The 17,321-nt window shown below is 37.6% G+C and overlaps 1 protein-coding gene across 3 annotated transcripts; it reads left to right on the plus strand.

Moving 5' to 3' along the window:
* Nucleotides 1–5,860: 5,860 nt before the first annotated feature.
* LOC149827371 (uncharacterized) lies at nucleotides 5,861–8,413 on the plus strand. 3 transcript variants are annotated; one of them, XM_090019318.1, is made up of 3 exons: nucleotides 5,886–5,981; nucleotides 6,081–6,589; nucleotides 6,692–8,413. In XM_090019318.1, the coding sequence occupies exon 3, from the start codon at nucleotides 6,906–6,908 to the stop codon at nucleotides 8,007–8,009; it is 1,104 nt and encodes a 367-aa protein (XP_089875444.1). In that variant the 5' UTR covers nucleotides 5,886–5,981; nucleotides 6,081–6,589; nucleotides 6,692–6,905; the 3' UTR covers nucleotides 8,010–8,413. The 3 variants fall into 3 exon arrangements, with proteins under 3 accessions (XP_089875445.1, XP_089875444.1, XP_089875446.1); XM_090019320.1 differs by having other exon boundaries at nucleotides 5,925–5,975; XM_090019319.1 differs by having other exon boundaries at nucleotides 5,861–6,589.
* Nucleotides 8,414–17,321: the final 8,908 nt, after the last annotated feature.

Genomic DNA, 17,321 nt, shown 5'->3' on the forward strand with positions numbered 1-17,321 from the left:
TAATTTTCATTCCAACAAAGTAGATTTGCATATCATGTGAACTTGCTCTAATTGAAATATTCTATCTTTAAAAGTTTGCTCCATGCATTTGCTGATTTAGAAATTCACTTATAGGTCATGCAAAACTCCTGTAACTGAAAACTTACTTAGAGTTGCAAATACCTTACGACATTCACATATATAATGCAACTTTTACGAGCCACGATGCAAATATCCCTTGTGATCCTCTAGGAGGTTTGCAAATGTTAGCGACATTCACATATAGATGCTGTGAATGTGTGACTCTAAAATGAACTTCCCAAATGTGTAGCGACATTTGCATATAGGTTCGCTAGTGAAGGGTAAAAAAGTTCTAAAAAATTTGGCCATCCACTATTTTGAACATGGGGACGAATTTTGCAAATTGTGAGGTATTTCGGAAAATATTTCATTTTTGATGTACTGTATGGTTATTTTCTATTTTTTTTCCTTTTGCCACTGAACTTGGGCAAATCCATCTTTACATGTGTTTTGTGTGGTCATTAAGCAGCTCCATACCTGTTTTGTGCAACCAACAGTTTACTAAAATATGTTCACCAAGAAGAGCAAGTCAACTTCAAATGCCAGAATGTTTAGGACGCTCAGTCATACAATGTAGAAATTGTAATTTTAGAGGACTCAACACCATATTCTTGGCTAGTGTTCTAGAAACATGAACTGTGATTAGCTGGTTCCTGAAGGAAGAAATGTGATACGACATAGAAATACAACCTTGTAGTTTTAGGACCTTTTTTTCACAAGAACATACTTGGCATCTTTTGATAATTCAAATCACACCTAAAAATACTTATAATTCAAAATAATACCTAGTTTTATGTTCAGTTATTCAAATTCATACCCCTGTTAACTATTCTCTTTAATCATAGTTAATAGTTAATACATTCAAAATTATACCAGTTTTATGCTCATTAAGTATGCTTTTATTTTTGCCCATGTTACCCTCATTAATTTCCCTCCCTAAACATAAGATCAAGGTTGACTCTTCTTTTTAAGGATAAAATCATGAGTTCAATTGAAAATATGAAAGACCAACTTGGAAATTGATCATAGGTACGTTTCTGGTTAACAACAAAATAAATGTAGTATGCATTAGAATGATCGATTTTTTGGGTATGAATCTGAATTATAAATTTTTTTGGGTATTTTTTTTGTAAATAACATTTTTCTAAGGATCCCCTCCTTTTCATTCATCAAAAAGTGTGTAAAACTCAGTAATTAGTGGGATTTGCAGTTGGCGATTGCTGTCGAAAAATTCTCATTGAATGATGGGGAAGAGGGGACGCATCCGCATAAAACTCAGTAGGGGTCTGCCTAACCCTAGCTTGCCTATCAGAAAAATCATATAAATTACAAACGATCTTCCCAAATTGGAAGCCGACTCGGAGGTTTATGTTTCCAGCAATGTTGTAAGAATCATCTTGGACCATGAATCGTTTTTTTCCAAACGATTCAGGTGAATTGGGTGATACAAAATTATAGCTGAATCTCCCAACTGTTAACCAAAGAAAGACATGTCAAACAAATATTAATAAACATTAAAAACTATTTTGACCATTTTTCAGTTTTTTTTGAAAATTAGCCGGTTCAGGTCATTTGTGTCACTGACAACACTGGTTTCAAGTAGAAGAAACCCTAATTCATTCAAATAGATTACTAACCAAAGTAGGATATGGCATCCCATAGGCAAATCTGCAAAAGCTAAAACCATAGGCAATCTTCTTATAAATGTGGCACCGATTCAGCATGCCCAACCTTCCTGGGATAACCCTCCTTTTTCAGTAGGCGTAATTAACTTAGAGACTCATTGGGTAACAATTTCTTAAAAAAAGGTCCCTTTCTCAAAGGGACCCACTAGGTTTTTTTACAAGATTCCCAACATCTAGGATGATCCCACTCCCACCTATAGCAGATCAGGTGGGATATGATTGCACAAATATTTGTGCATTAAAAACCTGATCACCCTCCATCTTTGGGACAGGGCCTGTCAGTTGTGTGGCCCAAAGCCTGATGTTGCTTAATGCATAAATTTTGTGCCATGTGATTGCACCCGATCCGGACTATATTAGAAAGGCTAGTGTGAAGGCAAGCTGTTCAATGTATCACTGGTGTTTGAACCTGGAACCTCCCACCACAAGGAGACTGTGCACTGACAGCTCCTACCAACCCTGCGAAGCGGGAGTTTTCGAAGATTGAGAATGGTCAAGGTTTCCATCAACATTAGCAACTTGAACAACTTTCAAGCAATTATTTCACAGTTAGAAGGAATTTCCGAAGCAGATCCAATGATCAAGCTCGAGTACATAAGTACTCGGACCACACAACACATACAAAATCGCTGCACGTGCAATGATTTTCTGTGCAGTGGTTTCTCCGTTGCGGGGCAACATAAAAAAAATCGCCGCATAAAAAAAATCATTGTGCGTATAGCGATTTTCTGTGTTTAGTGTAGCCAGAGTACTTACAAAGTACTCGACCCCGATCACTGGAAGCATACACCTAACCACGCCTTATGATAACTCCATCAAATTTTGTAATGAGCGAAAAGACCAACAGCTATGACCTCTAGCTTCAGATCATTCATGGTTAACCACTCAGGCTCGTTAGTAGGGCTGGTAAATGAACAGATCCGCTAGGGACTCGGCTCGTCCCGGACTTGCTCATGATCGATTCATATAGTTGGCGAGCCGAGCCACCAGCAGCTTGTTTAGCTTAAATGAGTCGAGCCTGAACACAAGGTATTCAGCTCGGCTTGGCTGGATAGTGCTCATATAGATGATATATACAAAAGAAGAATAAATAAAAAATCTATAAATAAAAAATGGACTTTAAGTATAATTTATAAAAAGTTATATATATTTTCAAGTATAATACATAAAACTATATATACTATGTATAAATAACATGAAATGTTTTTACAGAGCCAGCTCGTGTTTGGCTTGTCTCATTCCGGGATGAGCTGAGCACGAGCTCGGCTCGGCTCGGCTAAACATAAACACGAGCCGAGCCATGATCTCAATCCACTAGTAAATGAGCCGAGCCCGAACATATCCTGTTCTGTTCATTCAGCTCGTTTACCAGCCTACTGGTTTGGACATACTCATTTCATGTTTCCTTGTGTGTGTGCACTTGCATGTATGCATACATGTGTACCTCTTCATATGCGTGTGTGCGTGTGTGTGCGACTGCGACTGTTAGCTTTAGAAGCTTTTGTCTTGGGTACATAGATGTTTTTTTTGACATCGACTGGCACCAAACTTGGATTAGAATTGCTGATTTGCTGAGTGCATTGGTTCATATTCTTTTGGATCAAGCTGTTTAAGGGATGTTGCCCGGACAGAATCAGACCCGGAACTGACCATGCCACTTGTATTTAGTGCGGACGTTCAAAAGGTAATCTCTTTTCAGCTTTTGAACTAATTCCTAAAAACTGATAGAAAGGTGAAGCCATGGTTGAGGCGTATGATACAAATATCTGATATTTATGGCCTACCTTCTTAGCTGGAAGTCCATAAGTACCGGGTCCTAAAATAATGGACCCACTCGCAGGTCCATGTACAATTGGGTCGAGCTGCTGCAACAGATCAGTCCACTTGGTCACCCTTTGTTTCTATGCATCAACATCAACTGCAAAAATGCCACTTTCATCCAAGAGAACCCTTTGAGCTTACTTTTTAGCTCAATTGATAAGGTTGTGTTACGATTATCCAATAGGGAGTGAATCTCTTTATGTGGCTGAGAGAGAAGTATGCTCTAGATAGGGATGTGTATAGTTCTAATTCAGGTCGGATGTGACCAATACCAAATCCAATCGGAATTTTGCTAAGAGAAATAGTATTTGGTTTGAATTCGGATGGTCAAAAACTTATATCAAATATTTTTTGTTTTACATGTAATCGGATTTGGATATCCATCGAATCTGGATATCTATCAGATTTGGTAGCAAAAAACCAAAACCATGTTTGCTTGGAATTGTAACTGGATATACCAAATCTGACTAAACAGAGGCGGATTCACTTTTTTTTTTTTTTTAATTTATAACCTGAAGAAACCGCACCCGGCATGAAGACTTGGTTGCACTGGCTCAGCCTGCCATACCTACGGTCGTTGTGCCAGCGGCGTAAAACTCCAAGGCTAGGACCCCTGTCCCCGGGGCCTATGCTATGCGTTGGCTTGCGTAGAGCGGTGACACCCATGAGAATTTAACCTTGACTGCCCGTCTATCTGCCAAGGCCCCACCCCACTACGCCAACCCCCCTTGGGACTTAGATTCGGTTGGATATCAGAAAAAATCTCATCCATTAACATCCCTAGCTCTAGAATAGGGATGTTAATGGATCATGTTTGGATTGACCCAATTAGATTCAATAAGCAAAGGATGTGGGTTATGGTATGCCGTTTTGCATCTGAGACTCAATCCAAATCTAAACTAAATCTGAATAAACTGGATGTGATTAAATACAAAATATATTTTCCTTTTCTCTATGGGTCTCTAAATCCAATTAGGGTATGATCCAATTAAAATGGTTCAATAATACTTACATCCGAACCAAGCCCAACCCATTTACATTCCATAAGAGCAAACATCACTAGGGCTAAGTAGCAAGTGCCGTTAATGTCAATGAGGGGTGCTGACCACGTGTGAGCTCCAACATTTGAACATCAGCATGTTCGACGACTTTATTCCTACAATTGAGATGCAATTTGCTTGGGCATTATATGTAGATCCATATCAAAATTAATTAATTAATTGGTAAATTGCTTTGCATGGTTTCAAAAGAAAAATAAAGGGTTTGAATATAATATATTTATCTATATGTGCACATTCAAATGAAAATAACAAGCTTTTCTCATTTGATAGAAGAATAGGATCTCTGTCTTTATTTATTCTTGCCCCTTTAGAGACGGACGTAAATATGGATCTTGAAAAGGTTCAAATATACCTTCATTTGGAGAAAAACATGAAGACTTGGATTCTTTGAGTCTTGACCAGCACTTGGCTGGGTCCAGGTCCACCTAGGAGGCCAGGACCAAACTTTCTCGTTTTCTTATTAAGGCAGACTTACCATGTTACTGCTATAAAATACCTTATAGTTTTTTATGCTTAACATAATTGATTTCACCTTTAAAACATACCAAATATTTGTTACTCTAATTGTCAAAGATTACTAGATCAAAACAAGATTAAGAAAAATAAATCTAGTAGTATTTTATATTTTAAAAAAGCTGGAACTAAGATGGGCTTTATTTAGTTACTTTAATAAAGGTAAATTGATTATTTTGACATAACTTACCGAGAGTAACTTCAAAATGTAAAAGTTTGAAGGTACTTTTTTAAAAAAATATATTGATAACAAAATTACGGCTAAAAATTCCATTGTCACTCCAACATTGCCCAAAAAATAAAGGGAAACAGTCAGCCGCCGTAACCTACGACCAATGGTAAGCAGAAGGGTGGGGTTGGTGGGTGGGCCCATGGCACATGGTATGAATGCCATGCTAATGGCATCATGCTTTATTTATGATGAATGACATGGTCCATAACGTACAAGTGCAACCGCATGCCTCTCTCACATCGTGTCACAAGGATACTTCAAGCAGAGTCAGTGTCGCGTCCCTTTACATAACACTTCTGAAGAAAAACTGCACAGAAAAGTATCATGTGACGCCTCTTTCTCGTCGTGTCCACGAGACATGTCCAACTGTGTCAGGACGTTTTTTTACGGCAGCTTTTTCTCTTTTCCTCATTTACTTTCGCATTTATTTATTAAGCCAGGCCCGTGGGTAACGCCTTTGACCGCGTAGGCAAGTGTGCTCCCCAACAAAAAGAGGGATAAGTAGAGGAGGACGATGTGGTGAGGGAAGGGTTTTAGGCCACACAGAGGGGAGAGGGACTCGTCGTCTCCAGAGAGGAGGGGTGGCGATAGAGAAGCAGAGAGGTTCTGGTTAGTCTCTCCTCTTTTATCTCTGTCTTCCTAACCAACTATTATTCATTTTGGTTCTCTCTCTCTCTCTCTCAAACTCCTCCTTTGGTTTTGTTGCAGTTGCAGAGCCTCTTTGTGATATCCAAAGGAGCAGAACAGAACTCCCCAACGCTCAGCAGAGCCATAGATAGACTACTCAATCCCCTCCGTAAAGGCAACGACTTTTCCTCTCTCCCTCGGCTTATATTACATTAACAAAATCTCAATAAAAAGGCAGCCAGTAAGAGTTCAAGACCCACCTACCCATTTCTCGTTCTATGTCTGTTGGTCTCTCTCTCTCCTCTTATTTTTAGTCCTTTCTCTCTCCTGGGAGTTTAGAGAAGGGAGGAGAGGAAAAGGGGAGTTTTTTTTTTTTTTGGACCACTGGGGTTTTGGTTCCGGCTTCAGCGGAGGAGGAGGAAGGAGTGAATAGAGGGATTTATGTCGGTTGGTGCTGAGATTTTGATCGGAGCACAGCAGCTCTGGAGTTTAGCCTTCTCGTGCGTCTTCTTCTTCTTCTTGCTGTTGGTTTTCATACGCATGCTTCACATCGACCGAGTCTACCAAGGCATACATTTAGCTTCAAATCGGTGAGCTGCTACCCTTTGCTGTTTTTTCCTTCTATATTTGGTCGCAACACTTTACTTTCTTTCCTTATGGAAGATTCGAACCAGCTTTGTTTCCCTTTTCAGAGTTGGTTTTCGAGTTGCAAGCAGCGGGTTCAAAGAGATATCGTCTCTCCATTCTCTTCTCTTCTTGTTCTTCAGAGGCGTTCTCACGTAATAACAGTACTAACCATCTTCCTTCTTTCGCCTCCGCTCTCATTTCTTCTTCTATTTTTCCCATCTTTTCGTTTTTTGGTTTCTTTCTTTTCATCGGAGCTTGTATTTGTGGGGGTTGGGGAAGATGCCGGGTCCTCAGAGGCAAGCCCTCGACCAGGATAAGTGCTTGAAGAAAAGGGCGAAGAAGGGTTTTAGGAAACCTTACCCTGTTGATGTGCGGGGGTCTGTGAGGAAGATCCGGGTCATCTGCAACGACCCGGACGCCACAGAATCGTCGAGCGATGAGGACGATAATGGCGGACATCGGAGGCAGCCTCCCGTCTTCGGTGGAAGCTCGGGTTTCGCCGTTCGAAAGAGGCTGATTGAGGAGATCATTATCCCAATCCCCTCTTCTTCCTGTGCGGCCTCCATTTTTTATTCCGAGAGCTCTGCAGATAGCAGCTCCGGGAAGAATACCTCCAAGAGCTATAATGCCAACAACACCGAGAATCCCAAACAGGGACCGGAGTCCACCATGAAGAGATCGAGCTATTTCCCGCCGGAGAACGGCAAGTCGGGGAAGTACAAGGGGGTGAGGCAGCGGAGGTGGGGCAAGTGGGCAGCGGAGATCAGGGACCCAGTGAGGGGAGTGAGGGTCTGGCTCGGCACCTACAACACCGCTGAGGAAGCTGCGAGAGCCTACGAGAGGGCGTCGAGGGAGATGAAGGAAAGGAATTGGTTCCCTGTCTTGGCCGGAAGCAACAATCAAAAGGCCGACACAGCGGCTAAGTTCGCCCCGGTGGAGCCTTCATCGTCGGTGGCATCGATGTCCTGCGTCTCTGAGGATGACAATCGCCATTTTGGCCTCTCCTCTCCTTCCTCTGTTCTGGACATCTCTGCTGCCTCTGAAACTGCTTCGGGGAACTTCTTCAGTAAGACTAAGAAAACAGTGGATGACATTGTGATGAAGGACAGCGGAGGTGGTCAGGAATATCATTCAGCTGCCGCGGCAATGTGCTTAGATGAGTTTGAAAATGTCCCCATGATTCCTCTGTCCATGGATGATATTGCTGGCTTTTCCTTGCCATTGTTTGCTGATGATCTGGTCATGTGTTTGGATACAGTGGATTTCCAAGGACTCGAAGATGGTAGTGGCCTTGTTGGTCATGGAGAGGAAGACGATGACATCTTCACCGAGTGCTTGAATCTGGACATTGATTCTGAAGCCTTTTCCTGGATAGAATTTTGATACAGGAGTGAGGCATAGAGAGATATCATGGTGGATTTTTGTTTTATTTATTTGTTCCAATTTTGTTCTTCTATATATGGTTTAGTAGTTATTAAGGTGAGTGATCTAAGGGAGAGAGAGAAGTGATTGTTGGTTCTGTTATTCTTCTTTTTTTGGTTCGTAGTAGTGTTAATCGAGTTTTGGTATGGTGGTGGTGAGGCTTTTAAGACGGTTGGACTGGAGAAATTACAGTTTTGCTGTTGATACGGTTTTTTGAGGAGAAGCAGGAGTTTGGTGAAGAGAAGAAAAAAAGAGAAGGCTTGGGTTTTTATGTGCTTGTGAGCCGTCCAAGTTTTGTAATGATTCTCTGGGATGATTGAGTTCTATCTGATAATAAAGATAATGAGCATTGTGCTCTCGCCTAAGGTCTCTTTATTCTTTATCTTGTTTTTTGGCAGATTCCATTATTTTTTTGTTTTTTCCAACTCATGATATAATGGTGGGGATTCATTGGATAATTTTTTCCAATTTCGTATCTAGGATTAATTGGTCAATTTCCACTGCACATGGAACGCAACAGGTGACGATATCTAGGAGGCATTTGATTCGTCCCAGTACTGAACTGTGCGCAGCATCTTTGGAGTGGGTGGGATTGTCTTTAATGCTACACTGCTTTTTCTTTATGGGTTGGGTGCTATCTGTTGTGTATGACCCTCTGTTGAGCCATTCAATGTGCCGAAAATTGTTTCTAGCCGATAATCGTTGCAGACTTTGTATGGGCGTTTTGACCAATTGTAATTCTCTTGTGAGTTGGGATAATTGCTGAAAGGATCTTGAAAGAAAAGTTTGGTTGATTTCTTTTGATTTTTTTTTTTTTACTAGTTAGGTGCGATTTGTAGCATCCATTGACTTCAAGTTTCTTTTATCATTATTTTTTCTCAAGGAGCCTGGAAAATCAGGACTCCTGATTGGTTCAGTAGACCGACTTGGTAGTCTAGGGGCCTCAGTTCATAGATTTGATTACCCCAATTCCATCTTATCAGAATGTCACCTCAATCAGTTTAATTTTTCCTTCATATACTTTTTTTTTTATGTGGCAGGATTCAAAAGTTGATGTCCATGAAATCGTTTTTTTCTTCTGCTAAGAAAAAAAAAAAACAATTGCTTACATCCAAAACGTTGGTTAAGTAACCAACGTTTTCCATTCCGTAGACGACATCTTCCCCATCAAACCCAAATATAAACATTAGGGCCCTTCTCAAATTTTGTCTGGGGTTACACAAACTCTCCACTACAAAACAAGAAATAAACATTACAGAGCAAAGGGATTTTGAAATCCTGCCTGGAGGTCTATCTTTCCATATGGGCCAATGTTGTAAGAATCATCTCGGGCCATGAATTGTTTTCCAAACTATTCAGGCGAATTCAGAGCTGAATCAGTCTGAATTGGCCAACTTTTAACCATGAAATAAGATATAAAAACCTACCCATGTGCCGGAATCGGATGATCCAAGAGTACATTCCTTTGCGGGGAAGTAGACGGATCAAATATTAAGAGTCCGATCAATAAAAATCTCAATCCCTAAAGAAGGAAAGCCATCCAATTGTCATCATTAATGATTGTAATTTTGGACTGTCCTTTGGTTGGATGGTCCTCTTTCTCTATATGCATATATGTCAGGCATTTGTACATACAATCTAGTAGAAATACTAATTTTGACTTGTTTCCAAAATCTTGCATGGATATAGCCTCATAGATGTGATCTATACAGTTTGTATAGCAAAAAATAGGTTTGAGATCACGTGTGCAACATGTTAGTAAGTTTTTCACGAGCTTAAAAAATCAATGGCATACAATATAACAAACTTTATGACTCAGAAGTTCATATTTTTATATTGATAAAATAATATTCAATGTATGTTCTTCATAGCTATTTGTATCTTTGTTATAAGACGACGACTTGCACTCAAGGGCGGATCCAGGGGGCTCGAGCCCCTCCTAAAGTTTTGAAAACAATTATTATTTATTATAAAATTTTATATTGCCCCTTTTATATTTTGTTTTATTATAAAACTTTGTTTCCCTCTTTTAAGCAAAATTCTGGATATATTTTACTTTTATGTTTTATTTTATTATGAATTTTTTTTGCCCCCCTTTAAGAAAGTTTTGAAATTTTTTATTATTCTATTATAAAAATTTATATTTCCCCACTTTATATTTTAGTTTATTATAAATTTTTTTGCCCCCCTTTGAAGCAAAATCCTGGATATATTTTAGTTTTATATTTTATTTTATTATAATTTTTTTTGCCTCCTTTAAAAAGAATCCTGGATCCACCACTGCTTGCATTTGAAATATAGCTTTCCCATACTCTTATAAAAAGGAAAAGGTGAGATTTTACAAATAAACGGCAAGTGTTGCTTTTACGCCAAAAACAAATTAACGCAAAAATTGGAGCGATAATAATCCTTTATTTCAAGTACGTATGAATGATATGCATCACATACCATTGCAAAGTTCATTGATATATAAGGAAAAGTATTTAGTACCCTCGTGTGTAAGAAACCCCCTACTTGAAACTTACAGTGGGAGGTTGTTTTGACCGGATCTAACTCCATAGGGTGGGCAATGGGCCAGGCGGCCTCATGGGCCAGGCGGCCTCATGGGCCAAGCTGACCTGACCAACCATGGGCCGGGTTTGCATCAAGTTTTTATGCCTTGGCCCATTAGCAACCGGGTCAAAATTCGGCTCGTTATATACAAGGGTCGGGCCCGGGTCAACCCTAAGGCTACCAGGCCAGCCCGATGGGGCTGAGCTATTTAATTAATGTTTTAGTAATATAAAAATTAAAGAAATTAGTTAATTGCATAGTATCTTGGTAACTATTGTTATTTACTTAATTAGTTGCATTAATTTTATGGAAACTAGAAAGATAATTAGTTGGGTACATAAAAAGTTGTTAATTATTAGTATTTACCTAATTAGTTGCACTAATTATATAAGAAATAGAAAGATAATTTTATAGAATGCTGGTTTATTTAAGAATTGAGCTTTTTTGACATTTTTTCTCTATCTATTTATCACTTTCACCGTGCAAAAGTTTGGTTATAGATTCATCAAAAGAGTTGGATAATGATACTGATTCAGACTTTTAGTGAAAGATGGTAAATTTGTTGTGATTTGTAATTCTAATTTGATGCAATCAATTTAAAATATTTTTTTTGTAGGTTTTACTGCATAATGGGTTAAACCATATTAGTGGATTGGAGAAACCATGTTGTGTTTTATAGGATGACTAAAATTCAAGATCATGCTCTGTTATTTTGAAATTTTGATGTTGATTTATTTGTTCAAATGCTATGCCATGGAACAAATATTTTGCTATGCTTTTCATTTGAATACTTTGAAGATTACTAAATGTGGAATTCTGAATTTTATGATGTTTTTATTTAATTCATTTTTTGATATTCTAAGAATTAATTTATGAGCTTTGTTTCCATTGGGACAATGGGCCAGGCCATGGTCTGCACTTCAAACCGGAGTCCATTACGAACAAGGCCAAAACCCGACCCATTAGTAAATGGGTTGGGCCATCTCTGGGCCGGGCCACACTTAAAACTCTATGGGCTGAGCTTTAAATGGGCTTGGGTCTGGACCATGCCCACCCCTACACGGATGTGTTCAACATGGTAAATAGTAGAAATCAACTCTTAGATTAATGTTTTTGACATAAAGACAATTTTATGAGGGTTGAAAATTTGTTAAATTGTAGATCATTGATTTTTCAACCCCTGCAAAAATCTTACATACATTAAAGGAGGATGGTCTAAATACCGATTTCCACTACCCAATGATAGAGATCACATCTAGAGGCTCATTTTGCAAAAAAATATTAAAAAATTAAAAATATTACAAATTTTTAATATGGGTTTCTTACACATGAGGGTAGCAAACATTAACCCAGTATATAATGGGTTTATTTCTTCTCGTAGCTTTGGGATCAAGTAGGGGTGTCAACAGGTCGGGTTTGGTTCAGACCCAGGTAGAACCAGAACCAAACCTGATTTGACATGATAGTACCGGGTCCAGATTCAGGCCTAATCGAACTTATCACAAGAGAAACCACACCCGGAATCCTATAAGGATTACATGAACCAGACTCGAACCATACCCCATAAAATAATAATTTTATTAGTTTTACACTGAAACTTTGTAGATCTTAATTGGAACTCAGGTCGGGCTCGGGTCTGATATGAAATTTCACAAACCATATCCGGCTCCACATATTAATCAGACCCTTCAGGGCTGACCCAGATCCTAATCGGGCATTCTTATTTATCACCAAACCTTGACCATATAGGGTTTGGTTAGGGTCAAACCCGACCCATTGACACCCCTAGGATTAAGGGCATGTTCTACAAACTCGTTAAACACTGGTGTGAGGAAGTAGGCCATCTAGGTGAGGATTGCAAATGTGAGCTCAATTTTCTCACGAGAACATATCTCATAATTTTTAAGCACATTTGCTTGAATCTCATGTAATTCAAAATCAAGATCTCAACTTGGAAAATGTGATTTAGAATCACATGAAAAGTGTGTAAAATGACCACAAATATATGATTTCAAATCTCACTGCCCCATTTTCACACATTTGCTTGTACATGAGAAATGGCACAAATGAGAATACTTCTTTTCACCATTGTGAGAGAGTGATTCTTATTTGTGGCCAAGTATACATGCTAATTTCAAGTGAGAAATTTTCTTTTCTTGTGAATGTTTCGCCACCTTTTTTCTATAAATTTTTTCCTCAGGTGCAAATGTCTTTGTGAATAAGATTCCCATGTACAAGTTACAAGTTTGTCAGTTTCCCTGGTTGATTGGACTTTGAGGGCGTGTTTGCTTGCCCCAGACATACTGTGGAAAGCAAATCGGAACACCCCCCCCCCCCAACGGGAAACGTTTCAGCTCAAAGGGGCATCCAGCATTGATTTCGGGCTCCCTATCCTCGCGGAAACGGAACCCGATGTTTGCGTGGTACACAAACGTACATGAAGCACTCTTTCTGGACTTCATCAAACACAGATGTTTACATTGTAGGAACGCACTCAGCTTGACAAAACAATTGGAAATCAATGTCCAAAGACAGTAAACAGTCAATACTACCGTCAGCAGGTTGGTTTGTGTTACATAAGGGGGTGTTTGATCCCCATCCCATGCCTTATTTTGGATGTTGCAGCATCAATGAAGGTCGCCGGTCTGCCAGGTCTAGTGCTATGAAAAAAAAAAATCAAGGGAGCGCGATCTACCCCCGACCCTCTTTCTTCTTTTTATGATTAGAGGTTCGAATCAATTTTTTTTAATTAGGGTTTTTTATATTTAGTTTGATTAGAGTTTTTCTTTGATTAGGGCTTTGAATCAAATATCTTAATTAGAGCTTTTGATTTTATTAAGGTTTTTCTTTTATTTGATTAGGGTTTATTTTTATTAGAGATTTGAATTAGATTATATTTTATATTATAGTTTATTTATGGGTTCTTTGAATTTATGGCTTATTTATGGTTTATTTTTCTTGGCATTTAGGTTTTCTTGGTTTATTTATGATTTATTTTTTTATTTTAGGGTTTTATGATATCATTATTGTTTATTTATGGTTTTTGAATTTATATATAAAAATATGTTTTCTTATTTTTTCTCAAATTACCCAAATTTTAAACATTTTTTGGTATTTGGATCCAGTTTGAGATCTATATTTAAGGCTAAAATCTATAATATTTTGGCAAACTTTTATAATTAGATCCAATAAAACACCAATTAAAGCATTTATATATAAAAAAATATCAATTTTTATTTTTCTCAAATTACCCAAATTTTATACAGTTTTTGGTATTTAGATTCAATCTTAGATCTATATGCAGGGCTAAAATCCATAATAAACATGTTAAAACACTCATATGGTAGGGCGGATTGAGGCATATGATCCAAAACAAAGTTATCCAATTCATTATTCATATGTGTTCAAGTTGTCCACACAAAGTAAAAATCATACGCCAGCTATGTCCAATCGAAACAAACGTTAGATCGTAGTATAGTTGTTACAAAACAGACCAAACATGTGTTCTGTCTGTTTTATTTAATCTTGAACAAGTGATCAATCACCCCTTTGGGACTGCCCGAACACGCCCATAGAACAACCACTTAATTGAACTAAAGGCAACATGAAATATTATAATGAAGATACACCTGCCCTGGTCGCCCGACTGGTAGGTTGATTTGGGCTCTGTAAGAGCTTTACTGTACTTGCTTCAGCTGAAAACTCGTTATAAAGAAATTATTATAATGAAGATAAGAAGAATTACTATAATGAATGAAGTGATGAGATATCACTATCAGCCAAGTAGACAAAAGACAATAAAACCTTATAGTGGTGAGCCCTTCAAGTCCCCCTCAAGGGGGAAGCCATAATTTAAATTAGGTGAGCACAAATGGACAATGAAAAGGAAAAATAATTATTAATAAATTATACTAATATATATATATATATATTTTTAAATCAACTAGTTATTCCAAAGCATACCTTTTATAATTGAGAAAGAGGAACGCATAAAAACCTAAAACCGTAATTTACCATTAATGTCATTTAAAAAAATGGCCAATCAAAACCCCAATTCTTACAAGCATAAAATTTTTATGCTAATTGATAAAAAAAACTTAATATTTTAATTGAACATCATGCATTTATTATTAATTATTCATGGATTCATGTGTAATGATAATTAAAAAAAAACAATATAGAAAAACCCTAAAACCATAAGTAATCATTTATGACATTTTACAAAAAACAGAATCAAAACCTTAAATCCTAACAAAAAATCATTCATATATAGACTAATTGAAAAAACCCCCTTATAAAATTCTAACTACAACCAAGCATGTGAAAATATGTTTAATGTTGATTAACAAAAACATAGTACTTAATTAAATATTTATCTCATTTAAAGAACAAAATAAAAAAATAACTGCTAATAAAGAAATAAAAACCTTAAAACCCAATTAAGTATTCATGCTATTTCGAAAAACTAAATAAAAAACTGCAATCCTAACAAACATCATTCATATATAGGATACTTGAGAGAAAAACCCTTAAAATTTAAATTAAAATCATGCATGTGGAGTCATGTTTAATGTTGATTAAAAGAACACATAAGTACCTAATTAAATATTAACCTCATTTAAAAAACCAAAATCAATACCTAAATGCTAATTAAAAAAAAACAAAAATCCACAAAACCTAATTAAATATTCATGCTATAAAGAAATAAATAAAAAACATAAATCCTAAGTCTTAACAAATGTCATTCATAATTTCATATATATGTTAATTTAAAAAAAACTAAAATTGTAATATTATCGTAAGGGTAGAAGAAGATAGGATTTCATTTACTTGATGCAAAACCTTAACTGAATGGAGGAATGGCCGTTTCTAACTAAAACAAAGCACGTGAATCATGTTTAATGTTGTTTAAAAAGAAAAAAAACCACAAATACTAATTAAACATTCACCTTATTTGAAAAACCAAAATAAAATCTAAATGTTAATTAAAAAATAACACAAACCCTAAACCTTAAAAAACAGGAAGAAGAAGACTAATACACTGGCGTACCATTGTGCCGGAGAGGCTGCCAGACGCAATCCGCAGGCAGCAAGCTTGAGGCCCTGACCCTTCCTAAAGAGAAAGAGAGAGGTTGGGATTCCTGAGCCTTCTTGAAGAGAGAGAGAGAGAGAGAGAGAGAGAGAGAGAGAGAGAGAGAGAGAGAGAGAGAGGTTGGGGTTGAAGGGATGCACCCATCATTTGTTTACGATGTGAGCTTGTGGGGTCGGGCCTAGGTGGTGCCCACTGGCCTCTTATGTGAATTCCGAGTCACTGCGCACCATGAACCGATATCATGGGCACTGCCCACCCTGATGCGGATATACCTCTCCCCCTTTAAAGATCCTGTTATTCCTTTCCATCCAAGTGCAACACCCACAGGACAACCGATTCCGTTCAGGCACCTGACTTGGATTATGTCACATCAAGAAAATAAATCTTAAACCTGTCCAATATAAATTAAAGGATGCTTAAAATATGTATTTATATTAAAAATAAATATAAAAAATACTCAGGTCAGCAGTCAGCCAAGTCAGGTTGGATATCCAAGCAAAATTCTATCTCAAACCCCACTTGAATGTTGTTTGTGTTGGCCTCGGTAGACCCATTATTTGGATTAGAAGTTTTAATCAGGGTACCCCTAAGAAAGGCATTGTCTTGGGGTGTACATCAACAGTTCTCAGTAATCTTTTGAATGTTTTGTGCATTTTTGTCAGAATACACATAAAAAAAGTTATTTTGTATATCTAACTAAACTAGCTAGATTCGGTGATGGAAAAGTTCTAGAAAGACCCCCCACCCCCCCGATTGGCACCCTCCAATTGAGGAGAGAGAGTTTGTATTGAGAAGGGGATAGTCCTGCTCCTACCCTTTTTTTCATTAGGTCATGTTAGAACATTCCAAAAATCACTTTCATGCATTTTTTGCTTGATTTTATCATTGTTTTCTAGATAGAAAGCATGCACAAATGGTATGAAAATTCAATGATTGATATTATACTAAAACTTGATGATAAAGTATTTATATTTTTACATCAAATCAATTTAAAAGAAAACTTATTTTTTAGTAAATAAGCAATGAGAAACACATCTAACAATTCAAATCGAACAAAAAATACTTGAAAAAATGATTTTAAAGGGTCTTAACGGGACAAATGAAAAAGGGTTAGGACCATCTCCCTTCTCGTTTGTATAGACTGATTTTAACACTTTCTAATAAACTGGTTTTGGGTCTGTCCAACCCCTGCAGTTTTCACTCCACACCACAGACCGCACGATTGCATGGAGAGACGCGTTCTTACTATTACTGTCAAACTGCAATAAAACGAACTAAGGCGCTTTCAATCCCCAGCTATTCAATACTCGAGGTGGTATTTTTTTTTGCGTCTGCCGTCTCGGTGACAACGGATGCCAAATCCTGTTTAAAAGCAGCTAAATACTCAACTAGCAAACAAAGGGTCTCTCTCTCTGTGTGTGTGTGTGTAAATATAAAAGGAGATTATTTTACTGATTCTTACCAGTAAATCAACGAGGGAGGGAAGGAAAAGAGGGACGCCCATTGGTGTTTGGTCTCCCACAAAGAGCGAACAGCAACCAACGTGGTGGTTTACCTTGCAGAAGCAGTGAAAATTCCATCGGTACCCATCTAGAATTGTGAGGCCCCGCAAGCATTTTCTTCCTGGA

The sequence above is a fragment of the Nuphar pumila genome, chromosome 10, assembly GCF_984573655.1.
Source record: "Nuphar pumila chromosome 10, dmNupPumi1.hap1.1, whole genome shotgun sequence".
Lineage (NCBI taxonomy): Eukaryota > Viridiplantae > Streptophyta > Magnoliopsida > Nymphaeales > Nymphaeaceae > Nuphar > Nuphar pumila.